At 43.4% G+C, this 15,918-nt stretch overlaps 1 protein-coding gene and 2 long non-coding RNA genes across 14 annotated transcripts in view; 1 reads left to right on the top strand and 2 right to left on the bottom strand.

Annotated features, from left to right (window-relative positions):
* LOC117953802 overlaps window positions 1-2,563 on the bottom strand; it is an 18,537-nt gene extending 15,974 nt beyond the window's left edge. Inside the window, exon 1 of the long non-coding RNA XR_004658689.1 lies at window positions 2,151-2,563. This is a non-coding gene — a long non-coding RNA (uncharacterized LOC117953802). The remainder of the gene's footprint in view (window positions 1-2,150) is intronic.
* The window catches only part of pard3ab (par-3 family cell polarity regulator alpha, b), a 229,154-nt gene that overhangs the window by 36,234 nt on the left and 177,002 nt on the right, over window positions 1-15,918 (top strand). For all 12 annotated transcript variants that reach the window (XR_004658687.1, XM_034887133.1, XM_034887134.1 and 9 more), the window contains exon 2: window positions 6,223-6,324. Coding sequence is in view for 11 of the 12 variants with exons in the window: in XM_034887133.1 (XP_034743024.1) it covers window positions 6,223-6,324 (102 nt within the window). In the remaining variant the exon portion in view is untranslated. The remainder of the gene's footprint in view (window positions 1-6,222; window positions 6,325-15,918) is intronic.
* The window catches only part of LOC117953801, an 11,827-nt gene continuing 2,407 nt past the window's right edge, over window positions 6,499-15,918 (bottom strand). Inside the window, exon 3 of the long non-coding RNA XR_004658688.1 lies at window positions 6,499-6,510. This is a non-coding gene — a long non-coding RNA (uncharacterized LOC117953801). The remainder of the gene's footprint in view (window positions 6,511-15,918) is intronic.

Raw genomic sequence — 15,918 nt, 5'->3', positions numbered from 1 at the left:
GGGGGCTTGGAAGAGGGCTGCAGCGAAGTGCATTTTTTTATCGATGAGAAGCACTCCAGAACGCACAACAGTGTCACACATAACTTGCAAATCAAGTTAGACAAGAAATGCGTTTGTTCTGCTGTTAGCCCACGCCACTGCAGCGTTGCATCCAGCTGGATGGATACGCAAAAGATTCCCAGAGACGAATCACTGCAGTGCTTCTGAATATGAAACCAGTCTTAATGTGTGTCAAGTGTAGGACGGCATTCTGTTAAAGTTTGATAAGGACACACACAGATGGGAAGGGAGAGTGAGACTGGAGAATGGAGGGAACGTTTGGTAGGGCAGGAGAAAAGCTAGAACAAGAGGTAAAGGAGGATGAAAAGGCGGTACAAAGAGAGGGACTGCATCGTGATGGGAGATACCATCCCAGAGATAGAAGGACACATCCTTTCAAATGATGTATTGTTACACTGTTTTTTGACTGCCGCTGCTTTTTAACTGACGTAACCGAGTGTCACGCACCGGCACATTTTGAGAAGAGGAATCTATGTTGGTGGGAAATTAAATTAAAACATTAAATGAACTCTCACTGATATGGACAATGTAAACAAAGTGCATAGAATCTGCTTCCTTGCCCTGACTCGTTCAAACCACTTGCTAAATTAATTTACATAAAGATAACAAAGCACTGGTTTATTAGATAGTTGCTTACAGCTTCACAACTGTTCCTCTCCAACTCCACCCTGTTGGTGGTCTGTTTGGTCTGCATCCTGTTGGTGGTCGGTGTGGTCTGCGTGGTCTGCATCCTGTTGGTGGTCTGCATCCTGTTGGTGGTCTGTGTGATCTGCATCCTGTTGGTGGTCTGTGTGGTCTGCACCCTGTTGGTGGTCTGTGTGGTCTGCACCCTGTTGGCGGTCTGTGTGGTCTGCACCCTGTTGGTGGTCTATGTGGTCTGCATTCTGTTGGTGGTCTGTGTGGTCTGCATCCTGTTGGTGGTCTGTGTGGTCTGCATCCTGTTGGTGGTCTTTGTGGTCTGCATCCTGTGGATCCACATGCTCTATGAATGCAGATGTGGTGACTACTTCCTCATACAGCTGCACATCGTCCTGGAAGCTGCCGTGCAAGCTCGGCCCGGCCCCGCACGGCGTCAGCTCGGAGGAGGAGGAGGAGGAGGAGGAGGAGGAGGAGGAGGAGGAGGACGATGACGAGGACGAAGACGATGACGAGGACGAAGACGAAGACGAGGACGAAGACGAAGACGAGGACGATGAGGACGAAGACAAGGACGAAGAGGATGATGAGGATGATGATGGTGATGATGATGATGAAGACGGTAATGATGAGGACGATGAGGATGAAGACGATGATGAAGATGAGGACGAAGATGAGGACGAAGATGAGGACGATGAAGATGAAGAAGAAGATGATGAGGAGGAGGAAGATGACGATGATGAAGAAGAAGAGGCTTCGTCCCCCAAAACACGGCTGAGAAACTCCTGCATGAGACCCAACTCTGAGTTTTCAGAGTCCAAGTCCAAGCTGGGCCAGTCGTCGCTCTCCGTGTACTGTTGAGAATAAAGTTTCAAGACCTCATGCTGCCTCATGTAATAATAATAGATAAATGAAAGAATAGTTGATAGATTCATTAGTTTAAGGTAGGCCTCCACAGTCAGTCAGGTAATTGTTAACATTAGCTAAGGTCTTGAGGTGTTTGCTAATTGTTGATTTTGTTTAGATATGCCAAATTTAGTGCTGGACATTATTGAACTTTTCAATTGCAATCTTTCAATGGAATCATATCGTGATGAAATCCTATATCGTGATATACAATTACGTAGTCTATATTGATAATAACAAGCATATACTAACTGAATAGTCAGAATTAGAAAATATGTTTTTATGATAAGAGGCATGGTTTACTTCATAGGCTCTGTATTTGTGTTATTACATTATCTCGGTCACATGGGATATGACCAAGAGATGTATCCTGGGATTCATTCAAAACTTTAATTTGTTTTAACAAAATTAATTTATAAAAAAATTTTTTTTTTAAATTTGACTGAAGGGACGATTATATTGTTAATCGCAATTATTTCGGAGACAATTAGCTGTACTGCAAGATGTGGAGTAGCTCCAGCTGTAGGTGGAGGTATTGGTCAGCCTACCTGCTGGTCCACCAGTGCATTGTTGTAGTAGATTTGTTCAAAGCATTTCAGGTTGTTGTGCAGCTGGACGAGCTCCAGGTAGTTCCACTCAACGTCGTCGTCGTTTTCGCCGTCACTCAAGTTCTTTTCAGCCTCGTAGTCGCTGTCCTCTGACAACCGACAGTCCTCCAGAGACATTTGGCTGTTTGGTCAGCGCCCTGCTGTACCTGCACTCGTACTATGTGGTATGAGGAGTGGGTTTGAATCCGTGTTGCCATAATACATTTAGACTTTTTGTTTTTGTTTGTTGTGCTGGACAACCATTCTGTGCTTTGATTTGAAAAAGGCTTGTTGAGTTCTGGACTGCTGTTGTGTGTTCTGCATTGTCTGTTTGGGAGCTGAGAATCTGAGTTGGATTGTTTTCCTCATAGAAATACCTTTTATTGCTATACCCATAGAAATACCATTTATGTCTATACCCATAGAAATACCTTTTATTTCTATAGTTCTCCCCTTGTTTTGGATTATTCTGCTTCCTGTTTGCATACAACCCATCTAACAGTTACTTTATTTTAATGCCACAATGCACTTCTGGTTGCTAACTTCATTTCTGTTTTAAAGCGGTAACCAATCTGCTTGAATTGCAGAAATTCATTATTTTAAATTAAATTTACACCTGGGGAGCCCACCTGTATAAAGAGGCTCAGTCCTTGACACAGCGGCTGCTGGTTCGGTTCTTTTGCTGGATGCAACTCGCCCTTTCTCTCCTATTTCATTTGTCATGTCCTGTCACACATAAGGGCCAAAAAATGGCAAAGAATTACTCAGACACATACGCACATGTCACAACACCACTTCTTTAAAGCACCCATATTCTGCTCATTGTCAGGTTCATAATTCTATTTTGAGGTTGTATCAGAATAGGTTTCCATGGTTTCATTTTCCCCAAAAACTTATTTTTCATATATATTTTTACTGCAGATCCTGTTTTCACCCTGTGTGTTTGGGTCTCTGTTTTAGCTCCAGAGTGAGACATCTCACCAGTTTTGGACAGGAAGTAGTTCTTTTGGAAATTATGGTCGACTTGTAGCTGTTGGAGCAGTCTTTAGCCATTGAGAACGAGCTAGCATGCTACGGTTAGCCACCTCGTCTCTAGTGACGTAGAAAGCCGTGCAGGTGTTGGACAGCTCACCCGGAGACTGAAGACAGAGGACACTCAGAAACCGCATCTCACTAACAGCATGGAGGTTTTTCTTTTTTACATGGGCCCTTTAAATGTAAATTAAGGACAGCCGGGGTCTCCAGCCTGCCGTCCTCATGTCCTGTTGTTGTTTGTGTGCATGAGGCTCCATTGAGATATTTCTGGACACATGTGACACATACTATATCTGACAGCTCAGATATTTTTATAGTTTTAATTAATCCGCTTAATATTTGGGAACATTTTTACTTTTAAAAAAGTGCATTAGTCACCTAATTAGTGTTGTGACCTATCGTAGAATTTGTCAGTGTTCTTTTGCCATAATTGATAAATTGATGAACGTTGGCTACTTCCTGCATTTCTGTGACAGATAATGACTTTGCAGCTAAACTTAGATTTCCAGGAGCTCTGGTCTGGATATGTCTAGATAAATAGGACGAACTGCAAACCCCCAGTTTGATCAAAGTAATGGGAATTCCCAGTGGCATAGGGATCTGTGTGTGAATTCAGATTTTCACGCTGATCTCCATCAGCTGGAATCCACAGGGTCTCTGTGTGGGGGGTTACGCCCAGTGACACCGGCTGTCACCAACAGTCTGACAGTGAATGTAGCTGACAGGAAGCACCCTAATGCAGCCTTTTAGCTCCCCTTCTGCTGTTGCATGCTGCCATTTCTTTCGGCTTTTAGTCTCACATCTTTCTGTCTGGTTTTCTAACTTCAAATTATAACATCTAAGGGATTGACACATTTACAAGTGTTGTTCCTGTTGTTGTTGTTCCGAGGACGGTTTGAACTGGACTTAGATCCCCTTTCATTTGAGTAAGGGGGAAAGTGAGTTTAGCAAGATGGCAAAACTACTTAATATTTGTAGCGTGTTTTCCATCCTAACTTTAACATACTTGGCCCACTTTTAGTATGTATTCTGAAGAATTCATCCAACATCTAAACACTTAACTAGCAATATCATAAGGCAGAGAATATTGAAATAAAAAAAATACTCATTACTTTATTCACTTTTAATAACTCCTTTCTGATAACAACAATACCTTCCACTTCTTTTTTTTAATGCCTCTCTTTTTGCATTTTTAATGCCTTCATTTCTCCCGCCAAGGGAAGCCTTTTATCTCGTGTTACTTTGCGAGCTAAAGGTCCCATGGCGTGAACATGTCACTTTATGAGGTTTTTTAACATTAATATGAGTTCCCCAGCCGGCCTATGGCCCCCACAGTGGCTAGAAATGGAGATAGGTGTAAACCGAGCCCTGGGTAGACTGCTCTGACTTTGAGAAAATGAAAACTCAGATGGGCCGATCTGGAATCTTGCTCCTTATGACATCATAAAGGGAAAGGTTACATCCCCTTTCTCTGCCTTGCAGAGGTAACCCTATCTCCTCCTCAAAAGCCACAGACTGAGAAATGTCGCATCCTAAGGAAAGCTTATTGTGGGACTGGCTCTAGTGGCTGGAATTCTGCACCAAGGCTGAATTCTGGGAAAGAGACCTCAGATACAGTATTAGGGGACCACTAAGGTCTATATAAAAGAGACTTCAGATACAGTATTAGGGGACCACTAAGGTCTATATAAAAGAGACTTCAGATACAGTATTAGGGGACCACTAAGGTCTATATAAAAGAGACTTCAGATACAGTATTAGGGACCACTAAGGTCTATATAAAGAGACTTCAGATACAGTATTAGGGACCACTAAGGTCTATATAAAGAGACTTCAGATACAGTATTAGGGACCACTAAGGTCTATATAAAGAGACTTCAGATACTGTATTAGGGGACCACTAAGGTCTATATAAAGAGACTTCAGATACAGTATTAGGGGACCACTAAGCTCTATATAAAAGAGACTTCAGATACAGTATTAGGGACCACTAAGGTCTATATAAAGAGACTTCAGATACAGTATTAGGGACCACTAAGGTCTATATAAAAGAGACTTCAGATACAGTATTAGGGACCACTAAGGTCTATATAAAGAGACTTCAGATACAGTATTAGAGGACCACTTTATTGCTGCATTCATTTTTAATATCTCTGCACATGTTTTTCATGTCAAGACGCTAAGGGGAATTTTCACAATTATCTATCGTCCGTAAATCCCATAAATGCCTGTTTACTGTGATTAAAGGAATACTATACCTTGTATTTTCCTCTTATTTCTAATATGTATCATAATGCTGTGTGTAAAGCACTTTGAGCTGCAGTTTTTTCTGAATACTGATTAATAGACCCCCCAACTTTTCTTCCACTCCTTCACAAACCAAGACCTAGTAGCACATCACCCCCAACCTGCATCCACCTTCACTGGCTCCCAATGAAGTCCCCCATCACATATCAAATCCTCCTTCTCATCTACATGTCCCTCCATGCCCCTTGCCCCACAGTACCTCTCTTTGACCTCCACCCCTACCCCCCACCCTGAAACCTGCAGTCCTCAGACGGCGGCCCAGACCAGACTCTGTACCTTGGGAGACAGCCTTTAGTGTTGCATCCCTTTCCCTCTGGAACACGCTCCCTGCAGATATCCACGATGTGACACCCCTGGACGTGTTAAATAGAAACTCCTTAAACACCACCTGTTCACCACAGCCTACAACCTCCCTTAGTATAGCCACTGGGATTCTGTAATGTGTCTTGGGTTTTTATTAAAGGCATTATGTAAATACGTTATTTCTTTTTTTGTCTCGCTCTGTTCTTTCTCAACTGCTTTACCATAATAATGACTTTTTTTTCCCTCCATTATGTTATGTACATTATGTCTTTTTGGATGCGAGCAATTCAGACACATTTAATTAACAGTTTAGCATCTGCTTGATGTTTTTACCTGGTTTCTGGCTCTGTGTGTGTTAACCATGTGTCTCTCCCCCCTCTTTCCCCAGGATGCCAGTTACTGGCTGCAGGTGCACCGACTGGAGCACGGCGACGGCGGCATCCTCGACCTGGACGATGTTCTCTGCGACGTGGCCGACGACAAAGACAGGGTGAGTGGCGCTTGGATTAGTAGACATGAAGAAAGGTTGACCCAGGCCGTATGAAGGCGGCCTGAAGCGTTGCATCGCCTGTGAGGTTAGTTGAGAAGTTACTCACAGCGGCCTGACTCCGGGCAGTGGACGTTTCCTTACAGCCGAGTTCATCTGTTGCCTGTGGGGCGGTTTGAGAGAGAGCGGCTGATGCTGACGGACGGCAGCAGGTCACACGGTCCCATTCTCTGCTGTGGTAAAAGCAGTTCAGTAAATTTCAGAAATCAGGAAATCAGAATTGTTGTTCACCGCCTCTGACATCTGCTGGTTATTGTTGTGTTTTTAATGTTGTGATGAAGGTCTTAAATTTCATTCATAATGGTCTAAAAAGTCTTAAATAGACTTGGTGAAACGTGCAGAAACCCTGTGTGTGGGTTTGGTCCCCGCTGGGCCACCGTGCTCCGGCTGTGGGGGGACACACTGGACTATTACATACGAGGTGTATTTAATGTAGGTGCTATGAAACTATGTTGTATTTCTGCCCCTGCTATTCTCACACTAAGTTACCCTCATGTTAGCAGTAACAACAACTTTCATTGTGCTCCTTTCCTTATGCATTCAAAATAGAAAACTAGTATGGAAGGAGGTTCTTTGTGAAACGTTGGCATGCCATTGCAACCACACTCATTCCTTTACAGTCATCATACAGTACCAGTGCTACGCTGTTAATTTGACCAATGATAGAAAATATCATCAGAAGATAATTATCTGTGAGTTGTTCCATTGAAAGTTCTGCAGCTGGACAGAAATCTTGGAACATATTTTCAAATTGCGAGGAACAAGTTTGTTTTTACAGACCATGAGACAGTCCAGCTTTGAAATGACTTTTAAGGCCCTAGCGTGAAATAGAACTGAAGCCAAACTTAATTTTTAGGTAATGATTTCTAGTTCCTTCTGTGACACTTTTGATCATAAAGCAGTGTTGACATGGTTGGAGGCCAGCTCTCTCTCTCTCTCTTTGCAACTATGTCAATCGTGTGTGTGTGTGTGTGTGTGTGTGTGTGTGTGTGTGTGTGTGTGTGTGTGTGTGTGTGTGTGTGTGTGTGTGTGTGTGTGTGTGTGTGTGTGTGTGTGTGTGTGTGTGTGTGTGTGTGTGTGTGTGTGTGTGTGACAACCTTTCAGCCTCGCTGACACAGATCTACACTGCCCCCACGGCCTTGACGCCAAACCCTTTGGGATCGGGGTATGCACTGGTTCTCTTCTAAATTACAAACAAACGGTTAAATGGTGTGTCCTGCTGAGTCGTGAGTGAAAGGTCTACATCAGCAGTCCGACGTCTGGACTTACTTTTCGTTTCTTTGGTCAGTTATTCATTTTGTTGAAAGTCTTACTAAGGCTGCACAATGTATTGTTTATATATTTTTTTATTGTCATCGTGATATCAGTTGGCGCGAAAAACACATCGCAAAAACCTACAACATAACAACGAAAGACGGATGTTTTTTTGTGTAAGTTGAAAGAAAATACAGTGCGAATGGAAAGTATTCAAAGCGCTTCACTTTCTTCGCATTTTCTTATGATACAGACTTATTCCAAATTGGATTCAAGTATTTATTTTGTCCTCCAAATTCTACTCATAATATTCCATAATGACAACTTAAAAAAAAATGTTTTAGATTTATGCAAATTTATTAAAAATAACCAAACAAAGAAATCATTTATACATTAATATTCACAGCCTTTGCAATCAAGCTCAAAACTGAGCTCAGGGGCTCTCTGTTTCCACTGATCATTCTAGAGAGGAGTCCACCTGGGGTAAATCCAGTTGGTTTCACAGGACTTGGAAAGGCACACACCTGTCTATATAAGGTCCCACAGTTAACAGTGCACATCAGACCACAAACGCATAAGGTCAAAGGAATGGTCTGTAGACCTCAGAGACAGGATGGTCTCGAGCCCCAGATCTGGGGAAGGGTCCAGAAACATGTCTGCTGCTTTAAAGGTCCCAATGAGCACAGTGTCCTCCATCATCCTAAATGGAAGAAGATGGAGCCACCAGGACTTGTCCTAGAGATCTATCTATCTATAGAGGTCACTCCGACCTGAGACCCTGCGTATCATTCCCCCTCTCTCTCTCCTTTCTTGTCTACAGCTGTCCTATCAGTAAAGGGCTAAAAATGCCCCAAAAATAAGAATTGGATTAATTTGTTAAAAAAAACCACTTGAGGAAATACAAATAGACAGCCAAGTTACTGGATCAAAAAACCTTAGCTAAGAAATTATGTCTAAGGGGGCTTTCACATCTACCTTGTTTGGTCTGGACTTTCAAGCCTTTTATTTTGATCTGGACCAAAATTCCATGTGTGAAACCTCCCCCTGGCCCACGGTCCGGACCAGATGGCTGAAAATGGGTCTGACCAAAAGATGTGGTCTTAATCCGGATTAAACTGAACCAAGAGTCGGTTCGTTTCTTGTGTAAAAAGCGTTTTTTTGGATGGTTCTGATTTACGGACCAAGTACAGGGAGCTCTGCCAGACTGTTGTCGTGGTACCAGGAAGCTCAGAGCTACATGAGGGCGAGTCACCGAGAATGCGCTGTGAGCAGGCTGATTGGCTGATACGGTCCAACCAAAGCCAATGGTGCTGGATAAATGACAACCCAACAGGGCACTTGTTAGTGATATCTCAGGACCCTTTGTGCAAACGGACTGCTATTTAGATCCCACTGTGGAAGTGTTCGCAGCCCGGTCAAGCGCAGTGGAACATGGGGCTCTAAGCTCCAGTTCATAGCCTCTGCTGACCCACATCCCTGGCGTGTGTGTGTGTGTGTGTGTGTGTGTGTGTGTGTGCGTTCACTGTTTGGGTCTTCTGAGAGCATAGCTATGCCGCTGTGTGAGTGTGTGCATGCCTGGAGCACACGTGTGTGAAAATGAATCCAGCTTCTGTGCGGCGGTGTGTATGTGTCTCTCCAGAAGTGTGTTTAGATCCTGACCCCTGACTTCCTGGAGATATCTGCTGATGTTGAGCACAGCTGCTGCCGGGGGGACTTTTCTCTTACTGTATATTAAGTTAAATGTTTAGTGTAACTTTTTATACCTCATTCTATTATATTTACATGATTGATACTCCGACCGCTCTACCAGGTGAGCTATGGGGCTGGATGTGTGTTCTGTGTTTCCCAAATGCAGTGTCACACTGAATAAAGTAAACCTTATGATGGAGACTTGACAAAACTGGTACAATTGAAAAGTGGCATAAATGCAGGGCATTTGGAATATGCGTCTCAATCGGGGTTATTAACAACTGAAGATGACATGAACATACACCCAGAAGAGGTCTTGGAGACTTGTAACCCTGAATAAATACTGCACTGGATTTAATGTTGCTGGTTTAGCAATAGGATAGATTCATGTAGGAAGGAGTTAAGTCTGGTGTGATTAAAGCATGAACTCTAAAGCGACGGTTGGAAGGAAGAAGCTGATATTCTCTGTGCAAAACATGTGAGGAGTCAATTGAAATATTCCTGGCCAGTCTGAGCATACCACTGTGAGTTTCCTGAAAGGAGTGTGTTACAAGTGGCCTATACTCTTTGAACAAGTTTTAAGAAAAAGAAAAAGGTGCTTCTTCACATCAGTCCTCATCAGTGTCTGCTTGGCCTGAGTGAATGAATAAAGCACGTATGAGGGAGTGATTGACTCGGTGTCCCACTAACCATGATGGGGCTCCCTGGCAGCTGTGACTCATCCCTGCCATTCCACGAGAGCTTTTTAAAGACTGGAAGGAATGGCTGGCCCGTCACACAAGACCACTTTTATTAGCTTACACTGGAATGAAACACACAGGCTGCACGTAGCGCTCATCCTGGGAATACATGTATACACTGTAGATTTGTATTGCTTTCTGACTGTGTGTGTGTGTGTGTGGCGCTGGCGCTGCATCGGTCAGTGAAGCATAAAAGTGTGTGTCTCTTACAGTATAATATCAGCCATGCCAGGAAAAGGGGCGGCTCGCCCTCAGACTCACCCAATGTTTTCACTAGACGCCGGCTTTCCATCCTTTCATCCTTTTTCCTCTCCTTCCGCATATCATTCTAACAGGGCATTAACACCAAAAAAAGCAGTCCAGTTTGTTAATGAAACGGCCTCTTTGTGTGACGTCCTATTGTGTTTGACACTTAGTAATAATCAAGAAACGTCGGTAGATACGGTATTTGTTTCAGTATTTGTAGAAACAAGTGTACTATGTTTTCAAAAACCAACTACTCCCTGCAAATATGCACACCAACACAATCACATGCACACAAGCACTCATTACATTTGCCACAGCACAGAACACACAGATACAATGTCGTAGTCCCATTCATGCACACATACCCACAGAGCACACTGATCTATGTCATCTTCTTTATACACTCTCTTCACTAAACACACACACACACACACAAGCACACAACCCCTCCTGCAGCGATGTCACAACCCTTGATGATGGCACCTGGGCTGTGCCATCACCTTGTGTGTGTGTGTGTGTGTGTGTGTGTGTGTGTTGTCAGGGTGTGCCGCACAGCTGCACCCTTGGCTACCCCTTCCCTGAGAAGTCTGACCCTGACCAGCGTGCTGCCTGGGTGTGCGACAGACACACTTGACTTTTTAACTCTGTGTGAACCGTTGTTACAGCAGATCATATTTGCTGTTATTTGTTAGTTGGCGGGTACGATTTAAACACGTGCTTAGAGTTTTACTTTCATATTTTGTGTGAATTAAGTGTGAATAACTAGTTTTCTAGTTTCTTTAGAGATTTTAGCTGTTCTGTTTCTAAATGCTGTGATTCTGATCTATTTGAACAAATCAAGGTCACGCTTTGTGTGTGTGTGTGTGTGTGTGTATGTGTTTGGCAAAGACAGACTCCTGATCTATGCAGTGTTCTTGTTTGCGTGTGTGTTTGCTCTTGATCCAGGCGATATCCTGGTCTGAGCTGAATATAGACTCATCTCCCAGAGCAGGCGACAGACAGACCGGAGGGGCCGCGAGGTTAAATAAACCCAGGAGTTTCTTAAAACGACTCCCTCTGTCCGCTATGCCACAGAATATCACCTGACAGGCCAGTCGTGTGCGTGCGTGCATGCGTGTGCGTGTGTGGAAGGTCTCAACTGTTGTTTGAAGTCAGGTCAGTGTTTACTGACCCAGCTGTTTGCCCTATAGCCCCACCAGGACAGCTCAGACGTTAAAGGGGGGAGTGGGGGGGAAGACGGATTCCAGATTTGAACCCGGGGCCTCCGCGTCGAGCCACCTAGGCCACCACCCGAGCCACCCAGACACCCCCACTCTTCATGTTCTAACTGTCAAACTAATAAAGGCTGATTCTGGAACAAATTTAGGCAAAAATATGCACTTCTTGACACTGTGGTATGAACACATTTCAGTCCTAAAGAGAAAAGTACTGTACGAGTCCCTCCTGTATACTTACATACTCTATAATGAGCATTAAATAGAGACTTTCGTGCATCATCATATAAACTGCACACATATGCTTATTTTAGTAGTAGCAGATGATGAATAATCTGTCATTTCGTTGGTGGCAGACTGTAAAACAATCCTCAGCATCCATCGAATTGTTGCTCCTGTAAAAGATCTCTCCCAGCATGCACAGGGTGTGAGAACAGTGTGAGACAAGCTCCATCACAACAGAGTGTTCTCGCCCCCCCGCCCTAACGTACAGTAATGAACCTGTTTTAGCTGACAGCAGAAAAACACTATCGATACCATGTCTCTACAGTATATTTGTTGCGTTTGTAGGTTGTATTGATTTCCTGTGTGTGTGTTTTGTGTGTGTGTGTATAGAGACATACACACAAAGCGATGCTGTGAAACTGATCCCACTGAGCTTTGCTATTGCAGACGCGGACTAACGTGAATATGTGAGATTTTCTCCAATTTGAAATGAGTGCTTTCGGGAAAGGGGGGGGGGGGTATTTTTGGGCCGTAGGGGGATGTGACGTACAATAAACGCATATGCTTTGCTCACTATTTTATTATCAGCTAATATGTGCAGACAAGAATCTTGCTTCATTTTAAATACCCATGCATAATGAGTTGATTGCTTCTTATATCCTTATTATCAGACTCAGATTAAGGTTGTTTTGCCATGCAAGTAACACTTACAAGGAGATTTGCCTGGGTGGTTGGTGCTAAAACAAGCTCCTCACATATTGACATGCAGAATGTAGTTTTGAATCTATACTCTTGGTGAATAATTGAATAATTGTCATTTAGATGCAGCAGCCTGATGAATGAGAAGTGTCGGGAGCTTTTATTGTGGCTGTCACTGCTCATGCTCCTAACTGTTCACAGCTGTCGTTCAAACTGTTGTAAACAGAAAATACATCACTTCCTTTCCCACTTTTCAGGAAAACAACCAGAGACATTCCAGCAAACTTGTCTGTTTTCTGCAGAATCTCAGAATAAATCGGCTGTCTTTCCGGAGCGATTTCCTTTCTTTCTCTTTCCTACTCCGACACACATGGAGGACGTCTTTCTTTCACCAAACCACACCCGGCCGACCCCTCCTCCAGCCCAAAGATATTCCTGAGCCAGTGTTAGTGATGACCTCATTTATTCCACCCCCCCTCCTCTCCTTTTTCTTCTTCCCTCACTCCAGCCTCCTAATGAGAACAAGATGACAACTTTCTACCAGACTGAGGCGGGTTGACACAGAGGGTTCTGAGAGGCAGACAGTTGATAGGCTGTGTATACTCCGTTTATGTGCTGTGTCTCCGCTGGGGCGGCAACTGTTTGCATTTCATTTCATTTCATTTCATTTCTTTATCAATTAGCCTGCCCAGGGCCGGCTCACGGCATAGACAGTAAAAGCAAAATGCTAGAGGTCCAAATGAGTAAAGGAAAGTGAATGGATGAAAAGAAGAAAAAAACAATTACTTGTCTATTTATGTTGAGACATATCACCCTGAAGCACTGTGTGTTATGATCGTGTGTGTGAGAGCGAGCATGACTGATAAAGTATTTTTAAAGCCGATATGAATATTTGGTCATTTAAAAATCTGATATTCCGATATATCGACCAATATATATTTAAAAATAAAAATAAAAATAAAAAACGTAATAAACAACTATGCTACATATCAGTTATTTGTCATTAAAAATGCTTCTGATGAATAAACATTTAAAAAAATAATAATAATCGGTCAATATAAATATAATTTTTTTCTTTAGTGGCCATAATAAATACCAATAATTTGGGGAATGCCCAATAGTGGCCAATATATCGGTCGTGTGTGTCTGTGTCTGTGTCTGTGTGTGTCAGTGTGCGTGTGTGTGTGTGTGTGTGTGTGTGTGTGTGTGTCTGTGTGTGTGTGTGTTGTAACCTGTATCAACAAGCTCTCATTTTAGATCTTTTCTGAAGGGCTCTTGGCAAATGGAACCCTAAATGGTTTTTATTGCTGAGCGTCATTAAATCCATCACATTAAAAACAATATACAAGGCTTCTTTCATCACACTAATTACATGTTATTGCCATCATATACATAGGATTTATGACATTTCATTGCTTTGAGGTGAGCATTTTTGGTCCAGACAAGCCCTTCTGTTCTCGCTGTTTGTTGTTCTACCGTCATTTCTAAAAGAACTGCCTATGTTTTAACACGTGGAGAGTAATGTTTCAGAGCAGTTTGATCGGGGGGGGGTCTGCTCCTGTTGGAACAGCCCAGCTCTTGTGCTCTGCTAACAGTAGCACCACTCACCCTGCTGGCCAGTGCAGGAGAGCCGTATGGGTGACAGTGTCCCTTGTTGTCATTGGTTGCTATGACGATTGCACCACTCCATTGAAGGATTCAAACACACACACACATACTGTGCACACAGACATTTGATGAATTTAGATTTCCTTGAACAGGCTGCATGTATAATAAGGGGAGACTTCCATCATCTTTAAATCATTTTCCAATGGGTGTTTCTTGAAATGGACTTCAAACGGGGAATTGTTGGGTAAATTATAATAAGGTGTAGACCTACTCTAGCTGTGAGTGTCTTGACATAACCCCTGTTGTGATTTGACACTTAAAATGAAATGTCATGAAATAATTTGGTTCTAGTTATAGGGAACATCGAGATAATGTGCTGAGACAGTATGTCTTAGCATTGATAGCAGCTAGTTATTTAAGTAGAGTTCATAAGCAGCGGCAGATCTCCAGAGGAAAAACCAAACGACGTTGCCGGGTTGGCTCAGTTGGTAGAGCAGGCGCACGTGTGTAGAGGTGTACTCCTCAACGCAGCCGCCGCTGGTTTCACTCAGACCCCTGGCCCTTTTCTGCATGTCCTTCTCCCCCTCTCTCCCCTTTCATGTCTTCAGCTGTCCTGTGAAAATAAAGGCCTACAATCCCACCAAAATGAACTAAGAACATGAAAATGTCACTTTATGAGGTTATTAACATTAATATAATTCCCCCAGCTGCCTGTGGCCCCCCAGTGGCTAGAAATGGAGATAGGTGTAAACCGAGTCCTGGGTATCCTGCTCTGACTTTGAGAAAATGAAAGCTCAGATGGGCCGATCTGGAATCAGATTGAAATCAGTTTCAATAACTACTAATGATCGGTGTCAGCCTTGATAAGTGGAAATTGACTGTTCTTATGTAGAGCTTTTCTAGTCTGACTACTCAAAGCTCTGTAACATAGTCCTGGAACCATTCGTACACTGTGGCCGAGGCTGCCGTACATCAGAAGAAAGTCATCACACATTTACACTCCGATGGGGCCGCATCGGGGCCAACTCAGGGTTCAGTGTCTTGCCCAAGGACACTTTGACATGTAACTGCAGGGCCAGGGATCAAACTACCAACCATCTGATTGGCAGGTGGCTGCTCTACCACCGAGCCTCAGCCGCCCGAGAAACAAACCGCATCGGTCGGTCCCTAGTTTTCACACATTTTCTCTATAATTAGCACCAAGTGACGCAGGCCTTTCCAGAAAACTATGGCACCTGTAAATCCAGTGTGGATGATTACTCATACACACTTACGCAGTCTCAGCATTTTACCTTGAGTAATTGTCACCCACACGAACCCTGAGTCATGATTACTCAATTGTATGTGTGTGTGTGTATGCATATACATGCATGCACTTGATGCATGTAGAGCCCATTTCCACTGTGTGTTGCGTTTGGGTCAGGTCTTTGTGCTTTTGTTTTTGTGTTGTGGATCTTCTTGCATCGTTGCAGCTGGTCTGTCCGGCCTCGTTAACACACAGTGGCCATGAACACACAGGTTAGCAGTGAGGGAACTGACGCAGGATATCATCTCCTTCTGTGGTAACAAAGTGAGTCTTAACCCATCCCTCCCCCTCTGCACCAGTCAGGGCTCAGGGACCAGAGAACCCACAACACCTCTGAGTCCGACGCCACCTTACATGGAAGGGAGAACTGAAGCTTTGTGACATTAGCGCTCTATAACCAGTTCAACTTTTACTGTGTAAGAATGTACAGCCAAAAAATCCTGGATTTTCAGCTCGCCGACTTGTTTCCTTGTTGTTCTTCAACTGTTCATATGGTTGTATTGGAAATTGTTGTTTTCTGACTTATTGTATTAATCATTGATTTTGAATATTGATC

Source organism: Etheostoma cragini, chromosome 12 (assembly GCF_013103735.1).
Source record: "Etheostoma cragini isolate CJK2018 chromosome 12, CSU_Ecrag_1.0, whole genome shotgun sequence".
Lineage (NCBI taxonomy): Eukaryota > Metazoa > Chordata > Actinopteri > Perciformes > Percidae > Etheostoma > Etheostoma cragini.
The sequence above is the reverse complement of the archived record's forward strand: the minus strand, read 5'-3'. Positions and strand labels throughout refer to the sequence as shown.